Here is a 23,678-nt window from a genome sequence, read left to right as displayed (position 1 = left end):
ACGTCGCGCCGGCTGAAGGTGGTTCCCCTCGGATGAGGATGGGAGAGCCTGGCGAGCTGAAACCCGAGCTCCCGCTCAGCTGGGGCTTGGGGAGGTCCGCGTAGGAGCCGCCTGCCCGCCGGCCTCCCTCGGTCCCTCCCCAGCAGTCACTCCGGGCACCGCCGCGGGAACGATGGAGCTGGGCTGGTGGCCGCAGCTGGGGCTTACTTTCCTGCAGCTCCTTCTCATCTCGTCCTTGCCAAGAGGTACTGTGGGTCGCATTCAGGAGCCCCCAGGAGGGGACTTTTGTCTCCTGGGGTTAGTTAGGGGGCAGGAGCGGGGTGTCCCAAGAGAAGGTGCTTGTGTGTCTGTGGGTGGTGGTGGTGAGCTTTCTTCTAGTGGGAATCTTGGGGGGTTGGCTGGTGGTGCTGAAGTGTCCCTCTTTCTTTCTAAGAACGTGACACCGTTTTTTTTCTGCCATCCCAACTTGTGGGACTGAACTGCCTCAGGAAATGTACCAGCTTCCGTTTTATGTGCCTTTTTTTTTTTTTAAAGCTTTTTAAAGCACAAAATTATCGCTGGGGTTCTACCCAGGCTCAGGTGACCCCTCTGACATGCAAAAGCCAAATCTCTACCTGGAAAAAGCCCCCTCCCAGGTGAGCTGGGAGGAAAGAGGTGAATAAGAGCAGGGCTTGCAGCGAGGGTGTTTTTCCTGAAGCATCTTGTTGAGGAAATCTCACAGCACAAGCGTTCAGAACAGATTCCCAGCAAGGGAGAGGTGCTCACTCAGCATATATACACTTCCTTTCCGATAAGGATGAGAAAGAAGAAAAGGCCGGGGTGAAGAGTGCAAGTTGATTTTGGGGATGCGCAGAGTTTATTTAGAAAGAACTGTGGCTTCTGTGTTTTTCACATGTCATTTTCTGAGCCACAAACCCACGTCAGATAGGTTCCTGGGGCAAGTGAGGTTGAAATAAGACCCAGACAGAGCTCTTGGGAGCCTCCTGACCCAGCAGAAGCAAGGGGAGAGCAGGCTTGTCCTGTGACTGCTGCTGGGCAGGCGGGGAAGGAGGACTTCTTAGGAGCATATGGCCCTCTATGGCTAGAGGAGACAGGTGTCAGGAGGCAAGGTGAGCGCTCAGGAGGTAAGAGGCACAGGGGATAAAACAGGGCAGCTTTGTGGAGGAGCAGGGAGTGTATGAGCCTTTGCTACTCCCCTCTGTGGGGGTTCCCTGCCCCCTGTGCTGGGGACCTGTCACCTTTGCTTTACTTAGGAAGCGGGTGCTTCGCTGCTGCATGGAGCTGGCAAGCGCCCAACAATGGAACAGTAAGTTGGGTGGTGAGGGTGTAGAAAGCCATCAGCTACTGTAGAAGGGAAGCTGGACCTCGGCACACGTCGCTTCATGGTGAAGGAACAAAAACCGAGATACATGAAAAGCACACACACCCCTCCCCCCCATTTCAGTCAACACTTTCCATCTACCTGCCAGCCCCAGGTGAAATCTTCCTTGCTGATTTACTCTCAAGCTGAAGAGTGTTTCGTTTGAATTTTGCCTTACTGGTATCCGGAACAGCCCAATAATATAGGGAGAAGGAGCCCGGGAGGGTGGAGTCTGATAATCCTTTAACCCAGCCACTTGCCCGGGGTTTAGTTGGTGACTTTTCCTTAAGACTTGTCCCTGTTCCACCTCTGCCGTTTGGAGCCAACGTTCCAGGGCACGGCAGCCCAAGCCCAACTCCAGAGGAGCCTGCTTCCTCCGATAGTGTCAGGCTCCCAGGTTTAGTTTTCTTGTCCCTGCATCTCTTTTTCTAACGTGGCAGGTGAGATGGCTGAAACCCATAAAAGCTGAAAACTAAAGCTCAGCCGCCCCTTTTTCCTTGCCCAGCATCTGAAAAACCCGTTTATCCCTGACCTGAGACTCTCTGATACCTTTTACTCAGGAAAGAAAGCTGACTCTGGTAAAGAATCGCCTGCCAATGCAGGAGACAGGGGTTCAATCCTTGGGTGAGGGAGATCCTCTGGAGAAGGAAAGGGCAACCCAGTCCGGTACTCTTGCCTGGTGAATTCCATGGACAGAGGAGCCTGGCGGGCTACAGTCCATGGGGTCGTAAAGAGTCGGACGCAACTTAGAGACCAAAACAAAACTAACAACAACAAAAAAGCCAAACAGAAAAGAAGAGCTTCAGGGAGTGTGCGTGGTCTCTGGGCAGCCAAGCTGCTGACTGAGCCGGAGAGCAAGGCTATTTCATTGTCTGTCGAACATTCACGTTTAAAGGGAGCACAGAGGGATGGAGTGGAGAAGGAAAATATTTCAAGTTGTGAGCGAGTGAGTCCACTCCCTGCTGGAATTCTGAATCTGGCCCCCGTCAAGGAAAGCTTAGCAGCATATTTCCTCTAATTACTTTTCTAAAAAGAGCATTTGATGAAATGTAAACATCCACTGGGATGGCACGGCAGACGGTTGTTGCTCATCGACTCGGGACACGTGTCTGAGGATGAGAATCCAAACATCAGGCCAAGTGATAACCCAACACAAACAGCATGTGAGGGGAGAAACCCAATTCCACTGACTTCACCAAATAGCAGTAGCTCTGCCAGCAGGATCCAGCCTAAAAGGAACAACTCATTGAAAAGATGTGACTCTGGGGAATGAAGCTTTCACATGAATAACTTCACAAGTGTTGCTTCCAACAGACATTGGTGCGGAGCGAGCATCCAGGCAACCGGGGAGGATAATTTGAAGCCCAGATATGCAGTGGGCAGGAGCAACCAGTACAGAAAGGGAATGTGGAAAGAAAGCAAGGGGGAAGGAGTGGCAAGAAAAATTAGATGTTGGTTTATAATGGGATGTGTTAGCAAATTCCAAGGAGACTCGAGCTATGAAAATTGGGCCTTCTTGGCAGAGCTAGATTTTTGTGGGGACTATGAAGAGGGTTTTCCCTTGATATATACTCTGAGAACTCCTAGCTTTTCCAACAGGGAAATAATTTGATGGTGGGATCATGGGTTTCAGGAGCTAGGAGTGACTGGAGAGATCATTTGGTCAGAGTACCTCAAAGGCAGAGGAGGAGGAGAGTAAACATCTGAGCATTTATGATGAGCTCAGTGTTTAAACTGAAGCAGGGCAGGTGCTGTTATTCCCCAGATGGGGTTTAGAGAGGGTATGTACCCTGTTCAAAGATACATAGGCAGGGTTCCTGGAAGAGTGAAACATTTGATATAGCAGTTCCACCTCTGGGAATAGACTCAAAATAAGTGAAAACTGAAACTCCTGCAAATATTCACACACCCGAGTCCACTGCAACACTATTGCCAGCAGCCAAAAGGGAGAAACAACCCATGTGTGGGTAAACAGAATGTGGGTCTATACACACAATGGAATACTATTCAGCCTTAAAAAGGAGTGAAGTTCTGGTTAAAATGACAACGTGGATGAGCCTTGAAAACATGATGCTTAAGTGAAAGAACCCAGACACAAAAAGATAAATGCTGTATGATTCCATTTATGTGAGGTGCCTAGAGGAGTCAAATTCATAAAGGCAGAAAGTAGAACAGTGGTTACCAGGGGCTGGAGGAGGAGGGATTGGAGAGTTTTTAATGGGTGTAGAGTGTCAGTGATCTGATGATAACATTCTGGAGATGTATAGCAGTGATGGTTACACAGGCCATTGGACTGTACACTTAAAGGTGATTAAAATGGTAAGTCTGTTATTTACATCTTGCTGCAGAAATGATTCCCAGGTGGTGCTAGTGGTAAAGAACCTGCCTGCCAATGCAGGAGATATAAAGAGATGCAGGTTCAGTTCCTGGGCCTGGAAGATCCCCTGAAGAAGGAAATGGCAACCCAATCCAGTATTCTTGCCTGGTGAACCCCATGGACAGAGGAGCCTGGCAGGCTACAGTCCATGGGGTCGCAAAGAGTTGGACACAACTGAAGTGACTTAGCACAGTACAGCAATAATGATAAAAAGAAAACACAAGATTAGTGGAGCCTGGGGTGAGCCCAGACTGTCAGATTCCTGAGTCAAGCTCACCTGGTACCCGGCTGACAGACTCACACAGCTAACAGCCTCCTACACTGACGCGCATGTGATCGTGGCGTGGTTTCAGGACACACGTGGCAGGAGAGGGTCCTTGCTCTCTCTCATGTGGGTGGCGCTGTTGTTGTGTTGTGGGGTGACTCTGGCAAAGAGGGAGACTATAACATGGAAGGACTGGCAGCCTTTGGGTAAAGGTCTGCAGAAGTATTTAGCAAGGTATAGTGCTTGAAAGGTTTTGAACCTGAATGCTTTGAGGTGGGCTGGGTCCTCTGTCTGGTCTGACACCCCACTTCTCAGTTCACAGGTGTCTTACCTGCTGGTCCCTGCTTATATTTGCCTTGTTGACCTCTGTTCCTGGGAGGGATGGGGGGAGAAATGGGATGTGAAAGAGAAAAAGTGGAAAGCTGGGTGCTGAATGCGGAGAAGAACAAATGAGCATTTTGCAGCTGACAGGAACATAAATATATTTTCACTTGTGTATGTTGTGGAACACAATCTCACCTCTATGACCACCAGTAAAATGTTTTATGAATGCCCTTGAGGGTGGGCTGTTGGTTGAAGTTGAGGGTGAGGTTGGGTGTTATATTTGGGTCAGTAAGCTGGGGACAAAGCACCTTTGGACCCAGAGGCAGAGATGACCTGGAGCATGTAAGTCCCTTAGAAATATCCAGAAGCCTTAGGGAGGGCTTTGGAATGCTACTGGCAGGGACTGTGGGTTTGACTTAAATTTATCTGCATCTGGGTTACCCTGGCTAGACTGCAACGGCTGAGATTATGGCGTCTCATGGTGTCTGGAGGACCTAATGATTGGCCTTAAGTCAGAAAATTATTTCCGTCTGCTCTCCTAGGGGTGCCCGATCCCGATGCAAGAGAAAACCTCTCTACCTGCCTTTTTTGAGCCTATTTCTAGAAGCTGCAATTGATTTGGGGAGAAGGGTGCACATTTCAGTAATAAATGAGGGAAAGTGATACCCTGCTCCTCCCCTCATGTGGGAGGACCTGTCACACCCACTTTGTGGATATTTGAAAGTCACAAGAGCCCAGAACCCTCTCATTTTATTTTAAAGGGGAGGGAAATGCAGTGTTTACATTTTCTAATTCCTGAATTCCAGGGCAGAGGACCCTGAGGCCAGCTGGAGCTTTGAAAGCTACCAGATCAGTGGCAGAAAGTTATCAGATTTCAAGCCTGGTCTGTGTTTAAGGAGTTCTGTTTGTCAGTCATCCCAAGATCTGGGCCAAAGCATTAGGTTTATAATGGAGAGAAAGAAGTAAAATGCAGGAAAAGTCAAACTTCATATCTATGAACAAAACCATTCAGGGAAGGTAGAGAATTAGAGTTGGCTGGAGATATTTCTCTGAACCAATGGGACTTTCTGCTACTCACCGCCCAACGCTGTTCCTTTTATTGTTCTCGGTTGTTATTTGTGATACAGACACAGAGCCTGTGTGGGCTGAGAGTGGAGTGAGTAGGGCTGCACATCAGATATTTCACCTGTAATGGTGGAAACACCCGTGGAGGAAGCCTCATACCTAAGGGACCAGATCCCAGATAATCTACTGGTATTTGTGGTAAATACCAAGCATTCTCCTATATGTTTTACATGCATTCATTTAATCCTCACAACATACCTACAAGGTGAGTAGTCATTATCCCTCGTTCACATACTGAGAGAGGTACAGTACCTGCCCAGGTCTCAGAGCTGGACGTCAGTGTTTTGAACCCGGTCTGACCCCATAATGCATACACCAAAGCAGTCACACCGCTATAGAAAGTAGTGGGTCCAACTGTGGTAGATCGTCTGTCTGTATTTTGGCCAAATCATAAGGATCGTGGTGATAGTAAAGAGTTCTGGTTATCCTGTGGATATTCCAAGAGCTGATATTCCCCGGCCCCTGAGTCAGCAAGGTCACATGCTCACCACCGTGGAGGCCGAATGGATGTGAGTGACGAGGGAGAGACCTCAGCACTCCCCATGGGACCACGTGGAACCCAAGAGGAGCCATTTTCTAGAGGAAACAGGAATGTTAAGCAGATCGCAAATCCCACTCACTTCTGGGTAGCTGTCCACAGGCACATGCATCTCATTATGATTAGACATGGGAAGTGAGAATTTCTTTGTCTCATGGTCAAATTTTAAAATCAAAATCACGTTTCTGTTTGTGGAGCAACAGAGTTAAGGATGAGACATGCTTCATGCCTGGCCCCGAGACTGTGGAGCACTAGTCTTTTATGGATTTATTCTGTCAAGATCCTCAATGTGTAAATTCTTAGGTGATGGAACAGAAGCAGCAGGCCTGGCATGAATAAGGGGAGGCATTTTTCTTTCTTCTTTTTTTGGCAGAACGCAGCTGATGGATATTGCAGGGGATGGAGATGCGGCCTCCCTCCATTAATACTGAGATGGATTTTAACCAGTTCATTTCAACCTTGAATGAGGATCTGCTGTCTTTTGGGTCTTTTGTCGAGTGGTTAAGAGAGCCCACGTGAAGACACACGTTTCTGTCACCTTCTACCTCTGGAGTTGGGGACATGCCTTTATCCCTGCAGTGTAGGCATCTTTATCACTGTCCTCTCCGAGACTCTGGCTGTTTCAGGGGGCTGAGTTAGTGGTTTGGCAGCGAGTGTCGGTAACTAGAAGTCTGGTCAGTTGATTTGGTGATTGGAAAACCAGGGCTGCTGCTGCCAGAACAGAGTGAGGAACACATTCAGGCGACTTTAGCTCATGGGGAGGTGCAGCAATTGTCCTCATAAGCTGAATTTATGATTGGTTAAAATAAATTTCCAGCTAGCTTAATGGAAAACCACTGGGTGGAGGAGGGATGTTGGCCTGGTGTGCCTCAAATCAAGTCATTTGAGGACTTCGGCGAACTGAAGTGTCAGTTTTCCAAACCCAGTTCTACGCCAGTTTACTTCACAGGATTCCTTTGAAGATGATCAGTTAATCCCCTATATTGTGCGACCCCACTTTGGAAGTCAGTAGTGATGGTGGAGAACACCTAGGATGCCCAGGATGAGTTGCCTGAGCTTAGCTTCTGGCTGGTAGCATCTACTCCCATATTTTCTAATATACCTCTTCACTCACCTGGGATGCAAGCAGAAGGAAGGGCTTGGCTGGTATAAAGAATCTTTATTGCCTTACTTCTTTCTTGTTTGGCTTTCTGCCTCCCACTGGGTGGTCCACTGCCTGCTTCTAAGTGATGTTCAGCCTCCTTTCTGTGCAAACCTGGCTCCCCTGGCCAATTCACTGGTAGAACAGAACAAGTGAATATTCAAGTCTTCATGGAAATGAGAGACAAACCGTAATACACCGAAAAGCAAAATATATGTAATAGTAATGGACCCAATTGGGGCTTCCCTTGTGGCTCAGTGGTATAGAATCCACCTGCCAATGCAGGAGACTCAAGTTTGATCCCTGGGTCAGGAAGATCTCCTGGAGGAGGAAATGGCAACCCACTTTACTATTCTTGCCTGGGAAATCCCATGGACAGAGGAGCCTGGCAGGCTACAGGTCTTGGGGTCGCAAAGAGTCAGACACGATTGAGTGACTAAACAACAGAAGTGGCCCAAATGGATTCCCTGTAAAATAGACTCCAAAAGGTCATAGCAGGAGCCATTTCTAACAGCAGTCTTTGTCACAAATAACCTGACCCTGAAATCACATATGCCTGATGTGTCTGCATTCGTATATTTATTCAACAGACTGGAGATAGCAGGATGAATGAGACCAGTCCTTTTCCTAAAGACACTTGTAATCTGTTGAGAGAGCTCATGGTCTAGCCTGGTGTTTTCCAAAGTAGGTTTCATGAGATACTAATATTAAAGGATATTCAGCAGAAATAATAAAACCTAGGATGTCATGGTGAAATAAGTTTGGGGAATGTGGGAATTAACTTGGTACAAAGAATATTATAGGCTCGGCAAAGCCCTACAATAAAGCAAGCTGTTACTAGCGTTTAAAAAGTTGTTCAGCGGCAGAACCTCTTTTCATGTCATACCTTATACCATCAGTGGATTTAGCACTCCATGGAATACAGTTTGGAAAACTCAGGTCTCTTGTCCATAATGAGTAAAACATTGAAGAATATCTCTCTCACCATTATGGAGGACAAGGTAAGAAGGGAATTTGAAAATCTACAAAATTGGAGCGTCTCTTTGGACTTCTGCTGAGAGACATACAGGAAGTCTGTCGTCCTGCTCACGTCACACTTGCTGAGACGTTGAAAGAACCATTGGGATGATCCCGGACCTGTTGCTGTGATAAAAGCCCTCACCAGCGTCGACCTGCGTAGTTCACCAAGAAAGCTTATTCCTCGTCTACAAGGTGCTCACAGTAATGTGACTGCCCTGGGATCACTGGGCGGAATGAGGTGTGACTCTGATTAAGGTGCACGTGGTGATGAGACAGTCCCAGGGAGCGGTTAGAGCTATGACTTGACTTCCCCACTTAGGTTGTAACCTTGGTGACAGTTACCCTGTCCCCACTTCAAAAATGAGGAGAATATTCTCACATCCTTCTAGCTCCTGGGAACACTGAGTTCAAGATCCAAGTCCATTCGTTACCAGTTAACCTCCCCCCACCGCAACACACATGTTGGTTTGTCTCCAATCTTTTCTTATTTATCCTCCTGTCTGCTAGTTTGGGTATAGCTCAGGCACCATGATCCTGATTTGTACAGCCCGGAAGCGTCTGGGCTGTTTACACTGGTGCTGTATCCCATAGAGACAGCACGTGAGTTTGAGCTGTTCATCAACCCTTGTCTGCTGTTTCTGGGAACAGCTTTATTCCTCCCTTTCCTAAATGTTGTTCTTGTTGTCGTGCAGCACGGTTTCTCCCTTAGCCCTCCCGTTGCCTGCCTCCTGTCTCTGCCCAGACTTGCTTCAGATTGGATGACTACAGTGGATAAGGAATAAAGCAGCTATTCCTTTTAAGGGTTTTCTGCCCAACCCATAACCTTCTCAGCAAAGATTTAGCTCTTCCTGGCCATTTTATGTATTTCGTTCTTGATGCTGATATCTTAGTATGGATGTGTTCCAGTTTGAATATACATGCACACAGAAAAATAAAAGTATAGGTATGGTTGTTGTTGTTCCATTGCTCAGTAGTGTCTGACTCTTTGTGACCCCACAGACTGCAGCACACCAGGCTTCCCTGTCCTTCACTGTCTCCTGGAGTCTGCTCAAACTCATGTCCATTGAGTCGATGATGCCATCCAACCATCTTATCATCTGTCGTCCCCTTCTCCTTCTGCCTTCAATCTTTCCCAACATCAGGATCTTTTCCAATTTGTCAGCTCTGTCATCTGAGCATCAGATGGCCAAAGTATTGGAGCTTCAGCTTCAGCATCAGTCCTTCCAGTGAATATTCAGGATTGATTTCCTTTAGGAAATAGATATAGTTATATATACACTTACGTGTGTATATGGGTGGACGTGTATAAACGTGGGGTGTAGAGTATTATGATTTAAAACATGGGCCAGAGTTTGAATCCTGCCTCCATCATTTATGGCTCTTTTCTTGGAAAATTACTTAACCTCTTTCATGTCATACCTTATACCATCAGTGGATTTAGCACTCCATGGAATACAGTTTGGAAAACTGAGGTCTCTTGTCCATAATGAGTAAAACATTGAAGAATATTTCTCTCACCATTATGGAGGATAAGGTAAGAAGGGAATTTGAAAATCTACAAAATTGGAGCGTCTCTTTGGACTTCTGCTGAGAGACAGACAGGAAGTCTGTCGTCCTGCTCACTTCCAACCTTCCAACCACCTTCCAACCTGTACGCTGAGAATAATAGTGTCTTTATTTGAGTTTGAGAAGGGAATGGCGACCCACTCCAGTATTCCTGGCTGGAGAATGCCATGGACAGAGGAACCTGGAAGGCTGCGGTCCCTGGCATCGCAAAGAGTTGGACATGACTGAGCGACTAACACACACAAATGAGATAACCTATTTACTTTTAAATTATTATTGGGATATAGTTGATTTATTTATTTTTTTTAATTTTTGTTTGGAGTGTAATTGCTTTACAATGCTGTGTTGGTTTCTGCTCTCTAACAGCACGAATCAGCTATATGTATACTTACGTCCCATCCCTCTTGAGCCTCCCCTTACCCTCCCCATCCCATCCCTCTAGGTCATCACAGAGTACTGAGCTGAGCTCTCTGTGCTATATAGCAGGTTCTGGAGTAGTACTGAGCCATAAAAAGGAATAAAACTGAGTCACTTGTAATGATGTAGATGAACCTAGAGTCTGTCATACAGAGTGAAGTTAAGTTAGAAAGAGAAAACCAAGTATAGTTGATTTACAATGTGTTAGCTTCAGGTGGACAGCAAAATGAATCTGCTATACATATCCACATGTCCACTCTTTTTTAGATTCTTTCCCCATATAGGCCATTACAGAATGTTGACTAGAGTTCCCTGTGATATAGAGTAGGTCCTTTTTAGTTATCTATTTTAAGGCACTGGCACCCTACTCCAGTACTCTTGCCTGGAAAATCCCATGGGCAGAGGAGCCTGGAAGGCTGCAGTCCATGGGGTCGCTAAGAGTCGGACATGACTGGAGCAACTTCACTTTCACTTTTCAGTTTCATGCATTGGAGAAGGAAATGGCAACCCACTCCAGTGTTCTTGCCTGGAGAATCCCAAGAACGGGGGAGCCTGGTGGGCTGCCGTCTCTGGGGTCGCAACTTAGCAGCAGCAGCAGCAGCAGCAGCAGCAGCAGCAGTGTCTATGTGCCAACCCCAATCTTTGATTTATCCCTTCCTTCCAATTTACCCTCCCTCTTCCTTACCCTTCAGTGACCATAAGTTTATTTTGTACATCTGTAACTTTATTTTGTAGATAAATTCATTTGTAACCTTGTTTTTAGATTCTACATATAAGTGATATCATATCATATTTGTCTTTCTCTGTCTGGCTTACTTCATTTAGTGTGACAATCTCTAGGTGGTCCAGTGGTTAAGACTGAGCTTTCACTGCAGGGGGTGAGGGTTTGATCCCTGGTTAGGGAACTAAGATCCTGCATGCTACATGGAACAGCCAAAGAAAAAAGAGAGAGAGAGAGAGAGAGGGAGATAGCTTATTCAGTATACTGCTTTGCAAAAAGGAGTACTCGGGAAATTAAAGTCATCTTCTGCTCCTCTCTTTTCTAGTATTTTTCCCACTAGCACAGAAGGAATTAAGGAGAAGTATTGGGTATTCTATCTTTAGTAGGCTGGAATTTACATGGTCCTTTTCAGGCTCACTTCATCTTGGTGCACAGTCCTATCCTAGTCATCTGTGACTCTGTGTCAGAAAAAAAAAAATTCCAAAAGGTTCACCGTATGTTTATTTCTCTGAGACTTGCTTTCTCCCCTGCTTTTATCATGCATCTGCCTTCCAACCTTAGGCTGAAATTCTTTCCACATGCCTAGGTTTGTCCATGTGCTGGATTCTTGCAGGGATTTGAGGGGCTAGTGTCTTGCAGAGTGGGTGATTCTGGGTCAGTGATGTTGTCTCCCAAACATGAGATGGTGCCCATGGCCACCTGTTGTGATTCAAGGGTAGAGCCAGCCAGGAATCCTCAGGCCAAAAGAAGTTCCCCTTCATCTTGTTCAAGCTTGTAGAGCTGGGGGAGGCAGCTATAACGAGGACTAGCCTGCATGAAGCCGCTGTCAACTTAGGGCTGAGTGAACCATAGGACATACCATTATAAGTGCATCACCCTCGTTCAGCCTGACATCTGCTCTTGGCCATCTGCCTTTGGTAGAAGGAAAATCTGGCTTCTGCTTGGCATCAGTGAACCTGAACATGAAGACAGTAACACTGACTCTGGAGGCTCCTGGCAAAGGGATGTGGTTGACCAAGGTCCCCATAGAGCCCTGGCAGACTCTGGCTCAGAAAGAAGGTTTTCAACATGTGGAGAATTGGGGAACAGGTGGGATTGTTTTTATGTCTGAGGAAATCCAGATTAGATTTTTAGGGTAAGCATAAGTTTTATTGTTTTCTTAAGGAAATATCTTTTCTGGTATTACTTTAAAAAAATATTTATATATTTTTGTCTGTGTCGTGCAACTTGTGGGATCTTAGTTACCTGACCAGGGATTGAACCTGCACCTTCTTCAATGAATGCTCAAGAGTCCTAACCACTGGACTGTCAGGGAATTCCCAAGTTTTATTGTTTCTTAATTTATACATTCTAATGCTTTGCTTGAATAATATTTGCTGAGTTTTATTGCCAGGAACTTTTAAGTGCATTATTAAAAAATTTTTAGTAGCCAATGCTAATTAAGAAAATAAAATCTATTCAGCTCATATTACAGTGTTGGAAATAACCCAGAAGCAGCTGTCTTTCTGTGCTAGGGATTTCTAGCACAGTTGTTGAGGATAGTGGCAACTTGGGACCCTTCCAAGATGCTCGAGTTTGGGTCTTATTCCCTTTGGCTATAGATGTAGAATTTCTATTCCTAGAAGAGAAGCAGCAGGAGGTGAGGTATGTCCTATTTAAATAGGCGTCTGGAGGAGGAGGTATTAGAGAGAAGAGAGTAGGAAGTCTAAAAGCAAGGTGGAGGAACTCAGAATGCCGTGATAGAAACAAGAACAGACTGCTTGGAAATGCCATGTATGTGTGGGCCTCTGGGGGAGACAGTTACTCACCCCTTTTGTTCCCTTAACCATCTGTATCTGAGCCACACGTATGATGGCTTTTAAAAAAATTTTTTGTGGAATATAGTTGATTTACAACCTGAAATTAACACAATATTGTAAATCAATTATACTTCATTAGAATATATTAGAATGTACAGCAAAGTGAGTCAGATATATATATATATATATATATATATATATATATATATATATATATATATTCTTTTTCAGATTCTTTTCCCATATAGGTTATTACAGAATACAGTAAGTCCTTGTTAATTATGTTTTATATATAGTAATATGTATACATTAATCCCAGTCTCCTAATTTATCACTTCCCCCCGTGTTTCCCCTTTGGTAACCATAGATTTGATTTCCAGGTCTGGGAATCTGTTTCTGTTCTGTAAGAAAACTTCATTTGTATCATTTTTTATTAGATTCAACACATAAGTGATATATATTTTTTTCTTTCTCTGTCTGACTTACTTCACTTAGTGTAAAAATTTCTAGGTCCATCCATGTTTCTGCAAATGGCATTATTTCATTCTTTTTTTTATGGCTGAGTAATATTCCAACATATATACGTACCATATCTTGTTTATCTGTTGATGTGTTTTAATTCTAGAGAGAATAATGGTAATGTCTCAACAAACATGCAGTTTTTCTTCCAAAGCACTTTATGCTCATTGCCTGTTTAACTGCAGTGAGATTAACAACCCCATCAATCTACATCCATTCTCTTGAGATTCGGGGAAAATGCCGCAGCAAGATGTCTTGTTTGTGATTGTCCAGCAGCATAATTGAGAGGCAGATTCAGTATTAAAATTTGAGTAATCTAATTTTCAAGTGTGTCCACTTCGCCAGTGATGCATTCTTGATCTGTAAAGTCAAAGTTGTGAACTCTCTAGAAACAAAGAATTGTGTTGAAAAGAATAAGACTTTGGCCCTAGAAAGAGCTGGCTTTTTCACCTGAAAGCTGTGCCACCTAGGACAATTTATTTACCATTCTGTTCCTGAGTGTCCTCATCTGTTAAATGAAGAAAATGATACTTACTTTGAAAGGTGGCTCTGAGGATTCAGTGAACTGGTTTGTTTCAAAGGCTTGGGTACATTCTTGTGGGGGCTGGGACCCAGGGAGAGGGGACAACGAATGAGACGTGACAGAGTGGGGCAGTGTGCTTAATAAAGGATGGAGAGGGCAAGAAAGTGACAGATTGATTTTTGCTTCCCTTTCCTCCCCAATGTACTAATGCCTGCAAACTAGGTTTCTAGGGAGTCTATTGAAAGACTTATCACTCCTGATACCCAAAGGGGATGATGAACGTGTTGGCTTTCCAGCTATCATTATCTTATTACCAAGAGGAACTATGAGAAGGGGAAGACCAAGGTCAGCTGAGGGTGGGAACCCAGCCAGGCCGGGACTGAGAGTCACTTGGTGGTGGGGTGGTTTTCAAAGTCGCAGGAGGAGATCCTGAGTCATCAAGAGCCCTAGTAACCATTCCATCGCCCCTGACTCACAGCATTTCCTTCTGGGATTTGCCTGGCATCTGTCATCAGCCCCATGGAGTGGGCGGTCAGACCTTCAGGTGGTTAGGAATGTGCTGTGTTAGAAATCAATACGGGGCATTCAGAGAGCCTGAGAAGAGGCAGGGAAGTGAGTCGGGATGAGAGGGCAGCCCAAGCTGCCGCAGTGTAGGACTCTGATTCCTACATCTTTTTGTCCCCCCCTCTGGTCTTAGGTTTATAATGTGAAGGACAGCAAAACAGTCAGTGGAGATTTTCATTAAATGTGGTTAGAGGGGAGGGCTGCGGGGTTTTTGAGTGGAGACAAAGGTATGTTCTAACATCAAAGAGGAGTGAGCCCTTGATGAAAGCCCCTTTCTTTGCCACCTTCTGGGGTGGCCTCAGCCTGGGCCTTTGGTCTGACAACCGACATCATGTATGGAACAGGCCGACGTACGTTTTCATCAAGAAGTCTCTGACTTTTTTCAGATTTGCCTGAACAATTACTGCGTCAGCTTACTTCCTTGAAACCTGGTGTTGAAAAAGTGTGCTACTCAGAGATGATGCTGTGGGGACTCTATTGCCCCTTCTGCCCTTCAGTGGAGTTAAGCCCTGGTTGTTTGAGGGATTAAGTGTTCTCCGTCTTGTCAGCAGGAGAAATGTATCAGTGTTGGAGAGCCTTAGCGCTAGCTGCCAGGCTGCGGAAACAATGCCGAAGGCCCTGAGGACAGCCGGCTTTCTCTCACTCATTCATTCACCTTTTCCACCACATCTATAAAAACTGAACCTGGACTTCCCTGCTGGCTCAGTGGTGAAGAATCCGCCTGCCAGTGCTGGAGACATGGGTTCAGTCCCTAATCTGGGAAGATCCCACATGCTGTGGAGCAACTGAGCCGGTGCTTTGCAACTACTGAACCTATTCCCTAGAGCCCGGGGGCTGCAACTACTGAAGCCCTCTGCCCCGGAGCCCATGCTGCAATGAGAGACCCCCGCAATGAGAAGCCCATGCACGGCAACTAGGGGGTGGCCCCTGCTCACCACCAGGAGAGAAAAGCCTGAGCAGCAACGAAGACCCAGCACAACCAAAAACAAACAAATAAATAAAATTTTAAAATAAGCAAAAGCCGAACCTGTGCCAGTCAGTCGGCATTGTTCTCATTGCCTTAGTGTTTGCATGAATAAGACAGAACTGAGAGGTTAAGTGTCTTATGTTTTCCAGCGTGAATTCAGGAAAAAGCAGAGCTGGACCATTATAAATGAAATCTCCACTCAGGGGGGCTGCCCCAAGCATGGGAGCTGGGGAAGGGCTTGGGCAAAGCCTATGATACCAAAGTATTGGGTTGGCCAAAGTATTTGTTCATGTTTTTCCATAAGATTTTATGAACTTTTGGCCAACCCACTACTCTGCAACTCTCTTGATATTTGTTTACCCTGTTTTACAAAAAAAAAAAAAAAAAAGAGGAAAGAGAAGCATTTGTCCACACAAAATAATGTGGCAATTTAAAATCACTTCTCAGGACTACTCAAGGTCAAGAGAAGATGTTCATGCCCGAAGTAAAGAAATAAAGCAGTTTCTAAAGAAAGCCAAAAATATAGTAGATTACCAGTTTTGAGAGGTTAAGAAAACTGTGTACACATCTTTTAGCTTCTATGTGCGAATATATATGTTAATTAAAAGATGATAATTGAAGGGTAAGTTATTTCTGAATACTTTATGTATAATTTTATTTTTTTGATGCCTTCACAAGAAATCTTTTCTATTAAAGTATAGGGTCTTTTATGGGTTTCCCTGGTGGCTCAGATGGTAAAGAATCTGCCTGCAATGCAGGAGACCCAGTTTTGATCCCTGGGTCAGGAAGACCATCTTGGAGAAGGGAATGGCAAACCACTCCAGTATTCTTGCCTATGGAATTCCAGGGAGAGACGAGCCTAGTGGGCTATATAGTCTCTAAGGTCACAAAGAGTCTGACATGACTGAGCAACTAACACTTTCACTTTTCATAGAGTGTTTTATAAATAAATAAATAAATAAATACTTTATCCAGTGGAAAAGTTGAGATAAATGAATGAATGTATAATGTGCCCGGAACTTTGTGAGTTCAATTTTGCTATGTGATTATGGGCACGTGCTTGACTGTTTGGTGCCTTGGTTGATTCCAAGGTGGTGCTCTGTGAGTTCTTGATGCTTAATTTGTACTTATTTCCTAGGAAGCACTGGCAGGATAAAACTCATTTGCAGTTTAATAAGACTGTTCTTTTTTTTTGTAAATAAAGTTTTATTGAAACACTGTCATGCACATCTGTTTATATGTTATCTGTGGCTATTTTCTATTGAGTAGTTGCCACAGAGACCTCATGACCCACAAACTAAGACAACATTGGAAAGCAACTACACTCCAACAAAAATTAATAAAAAATTAAAAAGATAAAGTTAAAATGCCAAGAAAAATGTATCTGCCTCTTTACAAAAACCATTTACCAATCCCTAGGTTAGACAACAAGTAAGGCTTTGTTCTTAAATGTGGAAAGCAAAGTAACCTTTGTTCACCTACAGCAGCCCAAAAAACTGGAGGTTGTCCCGGTCTATTTTGCCCTCAGCAGCAGGCTTGCTCATGTCTTCCCTAAACCTGAAATTCTGCAGGCCTCCCTTTCTTCTCAGAATTCCCTTAAAAAATGCCTTTGGAATTTCTCTTTGCTTATTTCCTACTTAGCTCTTTTCCTCACTGATAAAGTGAAGAGGTCAGAGTAACTCATTTTAACTTACAAGAAAATATTACCCATTTTGCTGGATCATTTTAAAAACTAAATTGCATGAACAGTATAAAAGCACTTTAGCTAAACAAATATTAAAATGCTTTAGCATACATGCAGGGAAACCTTCAGCTGCTTTTCCACTGTTGGTGTTTCTTTAAATCCTAGTTTTTGTAACTGGCTTTTAACATCATATTGAAATTCCCTGAAATCTGTACTTTCATGCATGCGTGCTCAGTTGCTCTTTGCGATCCCTTGGATGGTAGCCCACCAGAACCCTCTGTCCATGAAATTTTCAAGGCAGGACTACTGCAGTAGGTTGCCATTTCTTCCTCCAGGAGATCTGAAGCCAAATGACCAGTGTGCCCTTTGTCACAATTGGAGGAGGAAAAGTCCAGGAGATTGTTTTTGTCTGCTTATTGTATTTTCAGATCTCTTCAGCTGATCAACTTTAAATATTTCTTCATAGAATATTTCTTAATAAACTTACCTGTTCATTTCTTACATCTATGTTTTGGGGCACTTTCCTGTCTCTTTTCCAGCCAGGTGAGAAGTAAGAGTGATGGACTTACCAGACCAGAGGGGCTGAGTCAGTAACACCATTAACCCTGTATCCTCCTCCCTCACTTCCATATTCCTGGGAAGTGATCTTATCTTGGCAAATGATAGATTTTTATTTGTTATTTTATTTAACCCCCCTTAACAAGCAAGAGAGTTCCAGAAAAACATCTATTTCTGCTTTATTGACTATGCCAAAGCCTTTGACTGTGTGGATCACAATAAACTGTGGAGAATTCTTCAAGAGATGGGACTACCAGACCACCTGACCTGCCTCTTGAGAAACCTGTATGCAGGTCAGGATGCAACAGTTAGAACTGGACATGGAACAACAGACTGGTTCCAAATAGGAAAAGGAGTATGTCAAAGCTGTATATTGTCACCCTGCTTTTTTAATTTATATGCAGAGTACATTATGAGAAACGCTGGGCTGGAGGAAGCACAGGCTGGAATCAAGATTGCTGGGAGAAATATCAATAACCTCAGATATGCAGATGATACCACCCTTATGACAGAAAGTGAAGAGGAACTAAAGAGCCTCTTGATGAAAGTGAAAGTGGAGAGTGAAAAAGTTGGCTTAAAGCTCAACATTCAGAAAACGAAGATCATGGCATCTGGTACCATCAATTCATGGCAAATAGACGGGGAAACGGTGAAAACAGTGTCAGACTTTATTTTTCTGGGCTCTAAAATCACTGCAGATGGTGACTGCAGCCATGAAATTAAAAGACGCTTACTCCTTGAAAGGAAAGTTATGACCAACCTAGACAGCATATTGCAAAGCAGAGACATTACTTTGCCAACAAATGTCCATCTAGTCAAGGCTATGGTTTTTCCAATGGTTATGTATGGATGTGAGAGTTGGACTATAAAGAAAAAGCTGAGCACCGAAGAATTGATGCTTTTGAACTGTAGTGTTGGAGAAGACTCTTGAGAGTCCCTTGGACTGCAAGAAAATCCAACCAGTCCATCCTAAAGGAAATCAGTCCTGAATATTCATTGGAAGGACTGATGTTGAAGCTGAAACTCCAGTATTTTGGCCACCAGATGGGAAGAGCTGACTCATTCGAAAAGACCCTGATACTGGGAAAGACTGAAGGCAGGAGGAGAAGGGGGCGACAGAGGATGAGATGGTTGGATGGCATCACCGACTCAATGGACATGAGTTTGGGTGAACTCCGGGAGTTGGTGATGGACAGGGAAGCCTGGCATGCTGCGGTTCATGAGGTCGCAAAGAGTTGGACACGACTGAGCGACTGAGCTGAACTGAACTGAACCCTGTAGTCCTGTAGATGTGGTGCGAATACCCCCCTTGACCATCCATTTGTTCTCTGTGTTGTATATTTCCTCGTCGCGGTGAGTGATCCTGTGTCTGTGAGGTCCTTTATCCAACGTCTGCTCCCCTATGAAACTCCACGGGAATGGTGTCTGTTCTTCTCTCCATTGTATCCCAGCACTCAGCCTCCTACCTGGGACGTGGCGGTGCTCTGTAAACACTTGTGGGATGAAAGAATGAACTCATCAGTTCACCCACAGTCTTGGCACTGTGCTCAGTGGGATAACTGAGGACCAGAGTGGTTAAATGACTGGCCCTGCGTTAACGTTTCTTTTGAGAAGACACAGTATGTTAAGTTCCCTGTGGATGATGTAACATTACCACAAACTTAGTGACTCAAAACAGTACAGTTGTATTTTTGTACAGTTCTGGAGCTCAGTGGTCTAGAGTGAGCCTTAGGAGGCCAAAATCAGGGTGAGGGCAGGCGTGCGTTCTTTGGATGCTAGGGGAGAAGCTGTTTCCTTTCCTCATCCAGCTTCTGCAGGCTGCCTGTGTTCTTTCAGCTGTGGTCCCTTCTTCCATCTCGAAAGCACAGCACTCTGATCTGTCTAATGCTGCTGTTGTCACACCTCTATTCTGACTCTGACCCTCCTGCTTCCCGTTTATAAAGATCCTTGAGATTACATTTGCCTTACCTGGACAAGCCCCCATTCTCTCCGCATTTCAGGATCCTTAAATTAGTCACACTGGCAAAATTCCTTTTGTCATGTGAGGTCACATTTTCATTGGTCCTGGAGGTCAAGATATGTACATCTTTGGGGCTGTTTTTCTGTCTTCCAGACAGACTGCTTGGGAAGGAGCCAGCTGGCTAACTTGGCAGACAGCATAGAAACAGACTTCCCTGGGGTCATTCCCTTTGGCTAAGACGATACAATATTCTGGATCGTACCTATAAAATTAATGTATGTGCTAGGGAGAGCAGAGGTGGACTTGTTCATTGAAATAAAGAGAAATGCCAGTGAAGGCATTTTAGGGAATTAATTTCTTGGGTAAAGGGAGGCCCGCAGTATTCCATGGCTGGACTAGCCTGCTGCTTTAGGAAAAACAGGGTCCACCCTCTACTGCAGTGGAGCAAACCTTGCTTGGCTTTCCACATTTATAAAAGTACAAGGCTTACCAAAGTTGCAAGTAAGTGTTATTCTGTCAGTGTCCCCGAGGAGTCATCAATATTTGTAAATTCTTAGAAAACCTGGAAGGATGGAGTACTTGCCCTCAGATGAGCAAAGGGAGGGGTAAGCCATGAGCCACACCTGACAGGCATGTCAGATGTTCAGAGAGTTGGGAAATCATATGGCTAGACTAGGCAGGGGCTGGCGCCAAGGGATTGGGACCCAAGTTAGATAACCTGGGCCAGTTGTTCTACACCCTTCATCATGGGAGGGAAACTGCCCCTGTTTGATATCAGCAAATTATTGAGCAGAACAAGCTCTCCTGGCTCATCGCTCTGACCCACTGGATGAAAATTCTTAACTGTTGAAGCTCTAGAGTGGAGGCTGATTCATTCAACAGGGATTTATTCAGTGTCTCTTGCATGCCGGGCCCATCCCTATTTATGGTGGACAAATCAGGTGAGGTTCCTGCCAGCTTATGGTCATGTGAGGGAGACAGATGACATACCAGTCAATGGAAACACAGAAAGGGATTATACATTGTGGTAAAGGCTGCGAAAGCAAGCAACTGGGATGCTCTGGTAGAGAATACTATGGAAGGATGAGCAGAGGCACAAACTTCAGAAGAGAAAGTCAGTGAGGACCGTTCTCAACAGGTGTCATTTCCACCGAAGCCCAGTGCTTTGATAAAGGCAGTGGGGAAAGCCAGTGTGAAGGCCCTGGGATGAGCAAGACCTTTGTGGCTTTGAGAAATAGAAGGTGGAAAATAGTCACCAAGGAAGAGCTATAGGACTCAGCAGAGAGCAGCTCTCAAAAGCCTTGGGAACCATACCAGAGCATTTAAGTTTTGTTCCAAATGCAGATGGAAACAACAGAAACATTTTATGTAAGGAGTTGATATGTGGTATATTCAAAAAATGAGATCCTTGAGAAATATGGAGTTATAGTATCTTTCTTCTTAAGCTGATAGCTATTGAATGTTCATTATGTAGTAAGCACTATGTAAACTCTTTATATACATTGTCTTAGCTAGTCCTTTCAGCTAGCTCCTGAGTTTTATATAATGAATTCATTTCATTGGATGATAAACTGAGACTGAGTCAGTAAACTAACTTAGCCAAGATCATACACCCTGTAAGTAGCAGAGGTGGGATTCCAAACCCAGATCTGTCTGACTCCGATGCTTAAGCCTTTAAACATTTTTATTTCTCTCACTATTTTTTAGCATTAAAAGCATAATAAAAACAACACAAAATTTGCTACATAAGCCATTTTAAGCATACAATTTGGTGGCGCAATATTTGCCCTTTTGTGTCTGGCCTCTTAGTGTGTTTGCAAGGTTGGTCCACATCATTATTTGTATCAGCATCTTGTTCCTTTTCATGGCTGAACAATATTCCACATTCAGAATATTGTGTATATATTGCAGTGCTTGCTTATTCACTCATCTCTTGGTGGACACTTGGGTTGTTTCTACCCTTTGTCTATTGTGAATAATGCTGCAAGTATCCGTTTCAGTTTCTAATTTTGATTTGGGGTTATATACCTGGAGTATATAAATTTTGATTATATACCTAGGAGTAGAATCACTGAGCTGCACATTAATTCAATGTTTAGCTTTTGAAGGAGCTGTCAAATTGGTTTCCATAGAAGCTGCACCATTTTACAATCCCATGAGCAATACTCGAGGATTCCAGTTTCTTTACAGCTTTGTCAACACTTGTTATTTTCCTTTTTTTAATTATAGCCATCCTAGTATGTGTAAGATGTTATCTTGTTGTGCCTTTGATTTTCAGTTCCCTAATGACTTGTGGTGTTGAGCATCTTTTCATGTGTTTTTTGGCCACTTGTATATTTTCTTTGGAGAAATGTCTATTCATGTCATTTGCCCATTTTAAAATTGGGTTGTTTGGTTTTTTGTGGTTGAGTTGAAGGGGGCTTTTGTGTATTTTGGATATGAAATCCTTATTAGATTTGCAAAATTTCCCCCCATTTTTAAGTTGTCCTTTCACTTTCTTAAGAATGCACTTTGTTGCACAAAAGTTTTTAGTTTCGGTGAATCCAATTTATCTGTTTATCTTTTGTTGTTTTTTGTGTCATGCCTAAGAACCCAAGATCATACCAAGTCAAGGATCGTGGAGACTTACTTCTATGTTTTCTTCTACTTTCCTTCACTTTTAACCATTAAATTCTCTTCTAGATTTTAAAAAGTATTCATGTCATCCCACCAAAATCAGAAACAAGAGAAGCTCAGCTAAGTAAGTTTTAGTGTCTGTCCTAGAGGAGCTCACAGAATAGTTCAGGAAACAAAATTCCAGCAGTGACAATATCATAGTGATCGATGCCAGTTGTTCCCAAATGCCAGTATGAGGATCTTTACTGCCCTACCAGTGTTTATGGAAAAGAAATGAGGGATTTTTTTCATAAAACTGCATGTATTCATTCTAAGAAACTGTCCCTTATCATGCAAGTGGTTCCTTTCTATGATGCTAGAATGTTCTTATGACTGGAGGCCGAGAGAAGATGGTGAGAGTTTTTCTATATGACTCTACTTGGCAAATTAAGAATGATCTACTCTTTGTCAGACTTCCAAATTTAGGGAAGGAAAACAGAAAACTAAGCTATGAAATTTAAGAGGTTAGAAGCCACCATAGATTTTAGAGTTGGTTTACATGGGTCTACAAAATTTGATGAAGATCCTGGCCTGGGGTCTTTAGGGAAGTCTTCACAGGGAAGCCAGATTTGCTTTCTTCCTCAAATATCTGCTATTTGAGGAAGCATACAAAAAGCATACATTTCCTGTCTATGTTTATTTCTATTTTTGCTAGCGTATATTAGACCACTGCTTACAGCTACACAGGTTGTGCACTGCACAATTCCCAAAGGAACCATCCAACTGTACAACTGCACAGCACAGCCCAGGCATTTGGGCCATCAGAAAAGTCTGGTGACCACTCTCGAGGCTAGTTCTATCAAGTACAAGGCTGAATGCCAAGTAGAGACCAGGTCCTTTCCTTTTTGACCTATTTCTGCTTCAATCATCTTAGTGCTAAATTTTTCAGGACTAGAGAGTTGGGGCAGGAGGAAGAGGAAATCAAAGTGAGGTCTGTCTTGTTTTTTACCCTGGATTCCTCTGGGCAACCTCCAACTGATTACTCTTATAGTTTTTGCCAGATGATTTTTCCTTTTCATTCACCTAAGATATATTTTAGGAAGAAAAGAGAGAAATTCTATCCAGAAAGGAGTACTATTTTCTCATGGGAAAGAACACTCAGTTATATTGGGGGATTGAATGAAGTTCTGCCAATGAGTTCACTCTTATAAAACATTGCAATTCTCCCAAACATACTAATTAAGATACTTTTTGTCTTTTCTGCTGGTTTTAGCTTTGAAGATACCATAAAAATGGCTTGCTGCAAAATCCAGGAGCCAAGTTTGGAGGAAATGACATGGTCTCTACTTGGCATTCAGCCTTGTACTTGATAGAACTAGCCTCAAGAGTGGTCACCAGACTTTTCTGATGGCCCAAATGCCTGGACTGTGCCGTGCAGTTGTGCAGCTGGATGGTTCCTTTTGGGATTGTGCAGTGCACAACCCGTATAGCTGTAAGCAGTGGTCTGATATACGCTAGCAAAAATAGAAATAAACATAGACACTCAGGAAATATATGCTTTTTGTTATTTATGTGTATGTGTGTTAATCCACTTAGATTCTATATTGATAAAACATGATTTCTTTTTTTATTAAAAATAAAACTGAATAGCACCT

The 23,678-nt window shown here is 43.9% G+C and overlaps 1 protein-coding gene across 2 annotated transcripts in view; it reads left to right on the top strand.

The window, feature by feature from the left end:
• The first annotated feature begins 137 nt into the window (after positions 1-137).
• PAMR1 (peptidase domain containing associated with muscle regeneration 1) overlaps positions 138-23,678 on the top strand; it is an 80,369-nt gene continuing 56,828 nt past the window's right edge. For both annotated transcript variants that reach the window (XM_068988790.1, XM_068988789.1), the window contains exon 1: positions 138-245. In XM_068988790.1, coding sequence (XP_068844891.1) covers positions 173-245 — 73 coding nt within the window. In that variant the 5' untranslated portion in view covers positions 138-172. The remainder of the gene's footprint in view (positions 246-23,678) is intronic.

This window comes from Capricornis sumatraensis, chromosome 16, assembly GCF_032405125.1.
Source record: "Capricornis sumatraensis isolate serow.1 chromosome 16, serow.2, whole genome shotgun sequence".
Taxonomy (NCBI): domain Eukaryota; kingdom Metazoa; phylum Chordata; class Mammalia; order Artiodactyla; family Bovidae; genus Capricornis; species Capricornis sumatraensis.
The sequence above is the reverse complement of the archived record's forward strand: the minus strand, read 5'-3'. Positions and strand labels throughout refer to the sequence as shown.